This window comes from Lacerta agilis, chromosome 2 (genome assembly GCF_009819535.1).
Source record: "Lacerta agilis isolate rLacAgi1 chromosome 2, rLacAgi1.pri, whole genome shotgun sequence".
Classification (NCBI taxonomy): Eukaryota; Metazoa; Chordata; class Lepidosauria; order Squamata; family Lacertidae; genus Lacerta; species Lacerta agilis.
This window is the reverse complement of record NC_046313.1, coordinates 105,793,725-105,806,067: the sequence shown is the minus strand read 5'-3', so window position 1 is coordinate 105,806,067 and position 12,343 is coordinate 105,793,725. Positions and strand designations below refer to the sequence as shown.

Sequence of the window (12,343 nt, the reverse complement as noted above, 5' to 3'; positions counted from 1 at the left end):
CTTTTATATATTTGAAGATGGTTATCATATCACTCCTTAACCTTCTCTTCTCCAGGCTAAACATACCCAGCTCCCTAAGCCATTCCTCATAAGGCATCGTTTCCAGGCCTGTGAACATTCTGGTTGCCCTCCTCTGGACACGTTCCAGCTTGTCAGTATCCTTTCCTGAACTGTGGTGCCCAGAACTGGACACAGTACTCCAGGTGAGGTCTGACCTGAGCAGAATATAGTGGTACTATTACCTCCCTTGATCTAGATGCTATACTCCTATTGATGCAGCCCAGAATTGCATTGGCTTTTTAAGCTGCTGCATCACACTGTTGACTCATGTCAAGTTTGTGGTCTACCAAGACTCCTAGATCCTTTTCACATGTACTGCTGTCAAGCCAGGTGTCACCCATCCTGTATTTGTGCCTTTCATTTTTATTTTTTTTGCCCAAGTGTAGTACTTTACATTTCTCCCTGTTAACATTCATCTTGTTTCCTTTAGCCCAGTTCTCTAATCTGTTAAGGTCATTTTGAAGTGTGATCCTGTCCTCTGGGGTATTAGCCACCCCTCCCAATTTGGTGTCATCTGCAAACTTGATCAGGATGCCCTCAAGCCCATCCTCCAAGTCATTGATAAAGGTGTTGAATAAGACTGGGCCCAAGACAGAACCCTGTGGCACCCCACTAGTCACTTCTCTCCAGGAGGAAGAGGAGCCATTGATGAGCACCCTTTGGGTTTGGTCAGTCAGCCAGATACAAATCCACTGAATGGTAGCATTGTCTAGCCCACATTTTACCAGCTTCTTTACAAGAATATCATGGGGCACCTTGTCAAAGGCCTTGCTGAAATCAAGATGGGCTACATCCACAGCGTTCCCTTCATCTACCAGGCTTGTAATTCTGTCAAAAAATGAGATCAGATTGGTCTGACATGACTTATTTTTCAGAAACCCATGCTGACTTTTATGGATCTCAACCTGCAGGTATTAACAATAAATCTGCCCATGTCTTAATGTCTGTTTACAATTTATTTCTAAATATTCACTGAACCATTTCCATTCCGTTCAAAAAATCTTTAAGATAACACATTTGTAAAAAAACCAAAACCTAGAAGCTTTTCTTTTGGGAATTATAGGATTAGAATTATCTAAACAGTATAGAAATTTATTTATGTATGCAACTACAGCTGCAAGAACGTTATTTGCCCTCAAATGAAAAGAAGAAGTCCAGAAGAAAGCAGACTGGCTACATAAATTCATGGATTATGCAGAAATGGCAAAATTTACGGGAATAATAATAAATCAAGACAACAAACTTGTTAGAAAAGAACAAATGAAATCTTTGGTCCTGTTTCTGCTTTTTTGTGGGTTTTTTGGGATAGGTAAAGGACCCCTGACCATAGGTGCAGTCATGTCTGATTCTGGGGTTGCGGCGCAAATCTCGCGTTTTTGGCCGAGGGAGCCAGCATACAGCTTCCGGGTCATGTGGCCAGCATGACAAAGCCGCTTCTGGTGAACCAGAGCAGCGCATGGAAACGCCATTTACCTTCCCACCAGAGCAGTACCTGTTTATCTACTTGCACTTTTGACATGCTTTCGAACTGCTAGGTGGGCAGGAGCTGGGACCGAGCAACGGGAACTCACCCCGTCAAGGGGATTCGAACTGCCGACATTCTGATCAGCAAGCAAATACCACATAGAAGGAAATTGTGCTGAGAATCATAGAGGTATTACTGGGTACATAAATGCACTTGTTGGTGATCAGAAATAACTCCAGATTTCATTACAAGGAATAAATTGAATATTGGGACATTTTTGCTCTCATCATGTTTAAAAACTTGCAGCCAGACCTTGATTTCATTTTTATGTGATAAAGATGTTATCAGAATTGAAAAAAGACATTAAAGAAATAAAGGAAAGTGAAAAGACTATGGAAGGGAAATTGGACCAGATGGAACAAAAGTGGGACCAAACAGCCAAAGAACTGAAAACTCAAGTGCAAGAGATTGACAAAAGAACTAAAAAGAATGAGGAAGGACTTAAGCGAGTACAAAAAGAGGTCAGAGAGTTAAAGAAAGAAGAAGGGAAAATAAACAGCGACATTTCGGATAATAATAAAGCACAAGAGGACATGAAAGATTTGATTGCTATGCAAGAACTCAAACAGAGAGAGAATAATTTGAGGCTAAGAGCGGTACCTGAGACACAAGGAGAAGATATTGGAGTTAAAATCATCACGGAACTGGCACAATGGCTTGGAATTCAAAAGGAAGAACTGGCGGTGAATGTGGTGAATGTCTTCAGAATTAAAAGTAAAAACAAAAACGGGAAAAAAGGGAAGAAATTCCCTGGAGATTGTTTGATAATTTTTAAAGACAAATCAACAAGAGATATGATTTTGATGAAAAATAGAGAGAAAAAATTGTATATTGATAATACGATGATAATAGTATTTAAAGACATTCCAATTCATCTGTTGAAGAAGAGGACACCATACCAGCCACTGACACGGACGCTACTCAAAAAGAAAATAGACTTCAAGTGGGAATTCCCAGAGGGAGTTTCCTTTTACTACAAAGAGAAGAAGCACAAATTGAAAGGAATTTTGGATCTTACAAAGTTTCTCAGGAGATACAAAGAGCTGGACAAAGATGAGAAGGAGGTGAGGAGGGAGGAGGAAGAGGAGGGACAGGAGGAAATAGTAGAAGGAGCATGTGCCGCCCCAGTCCAGGGAGGGGGGGGAGAGGAAGAAGAAGAAGAAGATAATATTAATAAGGAAGAAGAAGAAGGAGAAGAAGAAGAAGAATAATTAGTAAACAACAGTAAAGAAACAAAAGAAACCCAAGATGGCGCTACGCGTGCTGTCTTGGAATGTGAACGGAATTAACCAAAAAAAGAAACGCAGTAGAATTGAACATATTTTGCAAAAGAAAAATCTGGATATAATCTGCCTGCAAGAAACACACGTTGCCAGGAAGCACAGAAGAATTTTGATTAAAAAGAAATTGGGTAATGAATTTATTTCATCAGATAAGACAAAGAAAAGAGGAGTAGTGCTATACGTAAAACAAAATCTTGAGTCGAAACAGCTGTTCAAAGATGAAGAAGGAAGAGTAATTGCAGTACGAGTCACGACACAGGGCGAAAAATTTATTTTTGTCGGAATCTACGCACCAAATGGTAATAAATCAGAATTTTATAAAGGTTTGGAAGAAATGTTACATGAATACTTGGATCAGAAGATTATAATTTTGGGAGATATGAACGGTGTGATCTCATTGGAGACGGACAGAAGAAGGAAGAAGATGGAATCAAAGGAAGGGAAATTACCTAAGACGTTCTTCTCATTGGTGGAAAATTGCAATTTAATTGATATTTGGAGATTGAGACACCCATTGGAACGACAATACACACATTTCTCAGAACCAAATCAATCAAATGCAAGAATTGATTATATCATGATATCCAGTGAAATAGTACCGAGAGTTGAAATAATTGAGATTCAACCTAGAACATTTTCAGATCATAATCCAATATTCTGCGAAATTAAGAAGAAAGAAGAAAAATCATTTAGATGGAGACTGAATGAAACCTTGCTAGACGATGAAGAATTAGAGGAAAAAGCAAAGAAGAAATTAAAAGACTATTTTGAACTGAATTGGAAAAAAGAAACAAAGGATAGCGTCGTATGGGACGCATCAAAAGCGGTGATGAGGGGTTTCTTCATTCAACAAAATAGTATTAAAAAGAAGAATAGAGAAAAGAAAAAAGAAGAAATATTAAAACAAATTATGGAAAATGAGAAAAAATTGGCAGTAAAACCAAATGATACAAAAGCAAACCAAAATATTAAGATATTACAAAACCAATTCTCGATGATTGTAAATCAGGAAGTGGAATGGAAAATAAAATGGATGAAACAGAGATCTTTTGAACATGCAAATAAACCAGGAAAGTGGCTAGCTTGGCAAATTAAGAAGAGAAAAGAACAAAACACAATAAATAAAATACAAATTGAGGAAAAAGAAGTTGAAAGTCCATCAGAGATAAGAAAGGGTTTCGCAAAATATTATAGACAACTATATAAAAAATCTGGAAATCAAGATATTAATAAAATTGTGAAATATCTGAAAGGAAAAGAGGTGCAGAAGATAACGACAGAAATGAAGAACCGACTAAATCAAAAAATTGAAAAAGAGGAGATTACCAAAGCAATTAAAAATTTGAAAAGTGGGAAGGCTCCAGGACCGGATGGATTTACGGCAAGATATTATAAAAAATTTAGAGACATTCTACTTGAACCCTTCAAGGAAGTGATGAACAATATTTTAGAGAAAGCGGAAATACCAGACACTTGGAAGGATGCGTACATAACATTGATACCAAAACCTGATTCAGATTTGCTCCAAATCAAGAATTATAGGCCAATTTCGCTATTGAATAATGATTATAAGATTTTTGCTAGTATATTAGCAAACAGAATGAAGAATATACTGAAAGAGATAATTTATGAAGACCAGGCGGGCTTCCTACCAGGCAGACAGTTAAAAGACAACGTAAGAAATATAATTAATATTATTGAATATCTGACTGTCAGGAATGAGAAGCAAGCCGCTATGATTTTTGTGGATGCGGAAAAGGCCTTTGACAATATTTCGTGGGAGTTTATGGTAAAGAATTTTGAAGCAATGGATATGGGAGAAAAATTTATAAGAAGTATCAAGGCAATATATTCACAGCAAAGAGCAAAAATAATTGTAAATAATACGCTAACTGAAAGTATAGAAATTGAGAAGGGAACAAGACAAGGATGTCCACTTTCACCGTTATTATTCATCTCGGTCCTGGAAGTCCTTTTGAAGACGATAAGGCAATCAGAAAGAATAAAAGGAATTACAATCGGAAAGACCCAACATAAAGTGAAAGCCTATGCCGACGACTTGGTACTGACAGTTGAAGAACCTTTAGAAAGCGCGAACGCAGCATTAGAGGAGATGGAAGAATTTGGTCAATTCGCAGGATTTAAACTTAATAGGAAAAAGACTAAAATTTTGGTTAAGAATATGAAAAATGGAGAAGCACAGGAACTGCAACAAAAAATACAAATTGAAGTGGCAAAGAAAGTTAAATATTTGGGAATATGGATAACACCAAAGAGTATTAATCTGTATCAAGACAACTATGAATTAACATGGAATAAAATTAAGAGAGACCTGGAAGTGTGGGAAAGGATGAAACTTTCTTTATTGGGAAGAATCTCAGCGGTAAAAATGAGCGTGCTACCGAGAATGTTATTCTTGTTTCAAACAATACCAATAATAAAAGGGACAGCTGTTTTCAGAGAATGGCAAAAGAAAATTTCAAGATTTATCTGGCAGGGGAAAAAAACCCCGAATAAGATTTAAATTATTGACAGATAGTAAGGAAAGAGGAGGTTTTTCCTTACCGGATTTGAAGCTATACTATGAAGCAGCTTGTCTATGTTGGATAAAGGAATGGATAAATTTGAAGAAACCAGATCTTTTAGACCTGGAAGGACATGATAACAGATTCGGATGGCACGCATACCTTTGGCAAGAAAAGATAAAGGTACACAGAAGTTTTGGAAACCACATTTTCCGGAAGTCACTCTATGAAGTATGGGACAGATACAAAAACTTGTTGGAAAGGAAAACACCATGGTGGTTATCCCCAATTGAAATAATTAGTTTGAAAAAGATTCCTCCCACATTTTCATATGCAGTTTTCATGTATACATATTTTTGCAAGCCATTTCCTCTGAATTTTTGTATATTATTTAAATGATTGTCTGCACTTTTATTGACACCAGTATATGCATATTTGTGCATATTTTGTGGCTGAAGGACTGATTTGCAAAATTCAAACACAAGTGCCCATTTTGAACGACAGTTTTGTTTTGTTTTGAATAGTGCAATTTGGGTAGTTTCTCATGAAAATGCAAAACAAACAAACAACCCGGAAATTCTTCCCCATCCCTAGGTGCCATGCACCCTTCTGTATTTCCGTCTCATTATTCAAACAAAAATACTGCTTATAAAGGTACAAACGAACGTTCTACGCTCAGGGTAAATCTAAAGGAAAAGGAAAATCATGTCCATCTATCAACTTATATATTACAGTGGAGTCAGACAAAAACTGGAAGATGTGAGGGGGTCTGAACTGAGTACCTTTTTTCTGAGCTACAGCGGCCGTTCCTGATGCAACCTTCCTAGACTGGAAGTTCAAAGCAGTATAACCATCTTCACTCTCCATTGGCAAGCAGAGGCTGCAGAGAAGGCGTTCAGAGCTGCAGGGCTGTGGAAGGAGCAGTGAAGGTTTGCTGCTATAGCCTGAGTTGATGGCCAAACATCTCTTTCCGGAGCAGCTCTTCTCTTCAACCACAATACCAGTCACACATTCGCAGCATTATTAGGTGGTTAGGGTAGGGGGTGGAGGGCAGGATTGTTGTTCTTGTTTTTTAAAAAAACGCTTTGGGGAGTTGTTCAGTTTCTATTGATCAGCTTTTAGAATGGAGTTTGACTTTTGGAAAGATGCCTAAGCAGGCTCCAATTATGGATTATAGCAGGGGTAGGCAACCTAAGGCCTGTGGGCCGGATGTGGCCCAATCGCCTTCTCAATCCGGCCCGCGGACGGTCTGAGAATCAGTGTGTTTTTACATGAGTAGAATGTGCCCTTTTATTTAAAATGCATCTCTGGGTTATTTGTGGGGCCTGCCTGGTGTTTTTACATGAATAGAATATGTGCTTTTATTTAAAATGCATCTCTGGGTTATTTGTGGTGCATAGGAATTCGTTCATTCCCCCCCCCCAAAAAAAATATAGTTCAGCCCACCACATGGTCTGAGGGATGGTGGACCAGCCCATGGCTGAAAAAGGTTGCTGACCCCTGGATTATAGCTAAACCATATTGAGATGTGACTGGGGTTTCTATGAATGAGACTGGATAGCTCAGTTGGCTACAGCATGGTGCTCATAATGCCAAGGTGTCAGGTTCGATCCCTGTATGCGACAGCTGCATATTCCTGCATTGAAGCGGGTTGGACTAGATGATCCTTGGGGTACCTTCCAGCTACAATTCTATGATTCTATGAGTGGGGAGGTGTAAAGGTTAAAGGTAAAGGACCCCTGGACGGTTAACTCTAGTCAAAGGCGACTATGGGGCTGTGGCACTCAACTCGCTTCAGAAAGAGGGAGCCGGTGTTTGTCCACAGACAGCTTTCTGGGTCATGTGGCCAGCAGGACTAAACCTCTTCTGGTGCAATGGGACACTGTGACGGAAACCAGAGCGCACAGAAACGCTGTTTTCCGTCACGTCACAATGGTACTTATTTATGTACTTGCACTGGCGTGCTTTTGAACTGCTGGGACAGAGCTATGGGAGCTCACCCCGTCGTGGGGATTCAAACCACCAACCTTCTGATTGGCAAGCCCAAGAGGCTCAGTGGTTCAGACCACAGCGCCACATCCTACATCTGCCTATGCAGGGGCTCTCTTGAAATGTAGGTGTTTGTCAGGGAAGGAGTTTGCCACCACAATGTCTTTGCTTCTTTGGAATGCTGTATGTAGGTTGGGCCCCCTCCACACTATTAGTATTTTATTTATTATTTTTAAATCATTTTTTAAATTTACCAATACAAAATTGTAATAATCCGAATATATATCCATATACAGAGATTCCTCTGACTCTCGCGACTTCCCTCCACTCCCTCCATGGGGTTCCATTTTGAACTTTTACAACTGCATATACTTCCAAACCCAAACTTTTATATCGGTCCATATTGTCCACGGTAATTGTTACACTACAAGTGGAATCAAAATCCTGCTAATGTTTCCATCTGGTATCCTGAATAACTTATAAAATTTTTCCCATTCTTTTATAAAGTTTTTGTCCTCTTGGTTCCTGAGTTTCCCAGTCTGCTTTGCCATTTCGCTATAGTCCAACAGCCTGGTTTGCCGTTACTCTCTGGTAGGGACTTTTTCTTCTTTCCATCTCTGGGCTAATAACATCCTTGCAGAAGAGGAGGAGGAGGAGGAGGAGGAGGAGGAGGAGGACAGAAGAAGAGGAGTTTGGATTTGATACCCCGCTTTATCACTACCCTAATGAGTCCTCAAAGCAACATTTTCATTTCCCTTCCTCCCACACAACAAAAACTCTGTGAGGTGAGTGAGGCTGAGAGACTAGAAAGAAGTGTGACTAGCCCAAGGTCACCCAGCAGCTGCATGTGGAGGAGCGGGGAATCGAACCCGGTTCACCAGGTTACGAGCCCATTGCTCCTAACCACTGCACCACACTGGCTCTGTTGTCGCATACATAAAAAGTCTTTTTTGCTCCTTTGGAATCCTTTGGTGGACTTGTAAAGTAATAAAAGCTTTCTGGGAGATGATATATAGTGAAATGAAGAAAATATTTAAAATAACCTTTGTAAAAAACAACAAGTAGAAGCGTTTTTATTAGAAATTAAAGGTACCAACAAGTCCACCACGTATGATAAATGGTACCGAACTGCGGGAGGCAGTGGAAGACAGGAGTGCCTGGCGTGCTCTGGTCCATGGGGTCACGAAGAGTCGGACACGACTAAATGACTAAACAACAAATTAGTATCATTACCCAATGTCCTGCTGGATATGAGCTGGTGGAAGACAAATCCCCCAAGGATCAGTATAGAATCACAGAATCATAGATTTGTGGAGCTGGAAGGAACCCTGACGGTCATCTAGTCCAACCACCTGGAATGCAGGGATCTCAACTAAAGCATCCCTGACAGACGGCCATCCAACTTCTGATTAAAAACAAAGATGTTGCTGGCATCTGTCTGTCGCACAGGATAGTGAAAACAAAAAGGGGATTGCTGGGCACAATTCTAAACTGGGTGAATGAAACAGGCAGAAAAATAGGAAATGCAATTGTATGTGTGCAAGTGTATAAACAATGCATGTTGGGACAAAATGTATATATTTCTTTTTCACATATATATGAATGTGGACCCAGTGTCCAACAGCTGGGGTGTGTGTGAAATTCCTCCCTGGGATCCAGGGGCGTCGCTGGGGAGGGGCGGTGGGGGCGGTACGCCCCCAGTGACAGGGTGAAAAGCGGCGGGTGGGGGTGACAAGCGGCGGCCCCTCTTGCCACGCCCACGCGCCGCCGCTCCCTCCCTCACTCAGCAGCACCTGGAAGGGGTGCTTTCCGCTGCTTTTTTCGGCGGGGGGGGGTCGACCAGCGAGGGAGGGTGTCACGCTTGTCACCCCTCCTCGCTAGTCGACCCCCCCCGCCGAAAAAACCCACGGGGGGGCGGGGAAAGGAAGCAGAGCCGGGGCTTGAATGCAGAGCGCCGGCTCTGCTTCTTTTTTCCCCTTTCCGCCGCTTTTTTTTTCGGCGGGGGGGGGGTCGACTAGCGAGGAGGGTGTCACGCTTGTCACGCCCTCCTCGCTAGTCGACCCCCCCCGCCGAAAAAAAAGCCTCGGAAAGGGGGAAATTCCCCCTTTCTGCACCCACGTGCGTCGTGACGTCATGATGACGTCACGACGCACGCGTCGTGCCCCTCCCCCAGGGGGGTTCCTCTGCGCTGCCGCCGCCCCCAGCAGCGCAGGGGCTAGCAACGCCACTGCTGGGATCAATAGGAAAGGAATTGAAAATAAATTCAACTCTTTGGTATGGCCGCACTTGGAATGCTGCACGGTTCTGCTTGCCCCATCTCATAAAGGATATTGTAGAGATGGAAAAGTTCAGAGACATTTGTAGCAGCCGTGCCCCCTCTTGCCCAACAGTTTCCCACTGTTGGTGCCCAGGTTGCACGCACCACTCGTGTCCGTTTTGACCCAGCCACTCCAAGCTGACGCCAAACGCTCTTTTTCGCTGCCACCACCCTCTATTGATCCCAATTTCAGCTGCGAACCCAGGACAGAGACAAGAGGGCAATCTCCACCTGTTCCGGCAACACAGCCCCTTTGCTCAAAACAGAGCCACAGATGAATACTTTCGCTTACAACAGCATGGACTTGCGGCAGACCTGGATTTAGCCAAGCAACGACTTAGAGGTGAACAAAACACAGAACAGCAGTTCTTTTGAACATTTATTTAAAGGTTACTAAAAGATACACAAAGCATAGTTCCTAATAACAGTTACAAACAAAGAAAATAAAAACATCCAAGTATGCTAACTTTAAAGACTTACTTAATCCCTCTTCATTAAGCAGCAAGGATCTGATTCTTAGCCGGAATCTACATCATAAAGGCAGGTAGTTCTTTCTTAGGCTTTTCCCGCCCTTGAGGCTTCAGCATGATGACCCCTCCTAAGCTCTCTTAGGCCTCCCCGCATTACAAAAGGGCCAGACAATTAAAGGATTTCTCCCACGTGTCCTCCCGATTTTTCTCCAATAGGAAACAATCCACTCACCCCAGTTAACCAATCCACACCTTTTGATCATTATTCTTCACCTGTCAGGAAGAAGGGCAGCTTCTTTGATGTTTCCTCCTTAAATTCTCACAGCACTAAGGATGACCAGCTGGCCCTAGACTCCCTATCAGGGCATCAGGGTGATACACTTCACTTGTGAATCTCACACTCCCTAGCAGATTTGCGAGTTGTAAAAAGTCTTAAAGATAATGCTCTAAATTCTTGGCCGAGGGCAGTCTTCGGTCATTCCCTCAAACAGCCCACACTCCCAGCCCCACAATTCCTTGCTTTCAGAACCAAGGATTTTCGGTCTTACACTACAACATTATTACTATTATTTTGCACTGTCAAATTATACAGCTGATGCTCAATCGTGGCTTAAAACTAATCTTTTAGTAGCCAAAATAAATTGAATTATAACACCACACCAGACCAGACCAGGCAGCAGCAAGAAGAAGCTGGCAGCGGCGGCAGGTGACACAGGCCAGAGAGGAGAGAGCCAGTGGTGACAGTGGTGCAACTGACATAACAGTTCGCTCAGTCAGTTTAACAGCGAGTGAGCAGAGTCAGCAGTCTGGCGCTATCACAGATTTCGCAAAAAAATTCGCTATTGTCACACGGATCCTCCTCCTAGCCAATCAGGAAGTGGGATCCGCTTCCTCATTGGCCGAAAGGCGAATGCATGCAATTGGCTGAGCTGCTGAGCAGGAGGCGGGAGGACTCGAGGAGACGCGGGGAACTGAGTAGAAGCCGCCGCTGCAGGTAAGTCTCTCTGCAATGAAAGGGGGCACACTGGTCTCTCTGCATTGAAAGGGGGCACGCTTTAAGAGTAAAGAAATGGTTATACAATGAAGGGGTGCTAAAAGTGCAGCAAGGCAAGAAAGTGATTTTCTTTTTTTCCCCTTTTTTATAATTTTAGCAGAATACTACACCTATATCATGCCATACAAAAAAGAATCTGGTGCACAAGGCAGGAAAAGGAGAAAGATAGAGACAGAGCAACAAGCTAAGTTAGCTGGAAGCCTTCACCAGTTTTTGGTGAGTACTGCTGAAATTACAGCAGGACCATCAGCAGCACCACAGGAGACTCATAATCCTGATCCTGTGTCGGTGGACATTCCTGTTCCTGCATTAGAAGCAGAGACAGTTTCATCTAAGGATGTTTATACTCAGCCAAATCTGCCAGAAAATATTGACCAAAAAGTTTATACTGATATTGGCTATTGGCCTGAAACCATGGATGCTAAAATCCACGGGTTAGGGGGCGCAAATTACTTGCCTTGCCCCAGGTGCTGATAACCCATGCTACGCCACTGCGCCCCCCCTCCCCGGTGGAACGCCCTCCCACCAGATGTCAAGGAGATAAATGACTATACAATTTTTAAAAGACTACTGAAGGCAGCCCTGTATTGGGAAGTTTTTAGTGTTAGTTGTTTTATTATTCCAGTTACAGGTGGGTAGCCGTGTTGGTCTGCCATAGTCAAAAAAAAATTAAAAAAAAAATTCTTTCCAGTAGCACCTTAGAGACCAACTGAGTTTGTTCTTGGTATGAGCTTTCGTGTGCATGCACACTTCTTCAGATACGCACATATATGTGCGGGAAGCTGCTCAGAGTGGCTGAGGAAACCCAGACAGGTGGGTGGGGTATTGTTTGTTTGTTTGTTTGTTTGATTATTATTTTGCACTGCCAAATTCTACAGCTGATCCTAAATTGTGACTTAAAACCAATCTTAATAGCCAAAATAAAATGACTTAGAATTCCATTTTAGGTGTGCTGCCTCTGGATTTCACAAAGAGGTATCTTGATGAAAATGGGATAATACATTTACATAAACTTCTCAGTCACTCAGTGACATTTTTATTGTGCATTCCTGGCAAATAACAAAAACCCACATAATTATTACATTTATCAAATTAAAATATCACAGTAGGAGAGGGTCTT

The 12,343-nt window shown here is 42.0% G+C and overlaps 1 protein-coding gene across 1 annotated transcript in view; it reads right to left on the bottom strand.

The window, feature by feature from the left end:
- Positions 1–11,705, bottom strand: part of LOC117042385 (killer cell lectin-like receptor subfamily B member 1B allele C) — a 53,166-nt gene extending 41,461 nt beyond the window's left edge. The window contains exon 1 of the mRNA XM_033141931.1: positions 11,681–11,705. Coding sequence (XP_032997822.1) covers positions 11,681–11,705 — 25 coding nt within the window. The remainder of the gene's footprint in view (positions 1–11,680) is intronic.
- Positions 11,706–12,343: the final 638 nt, after the last annotated feature.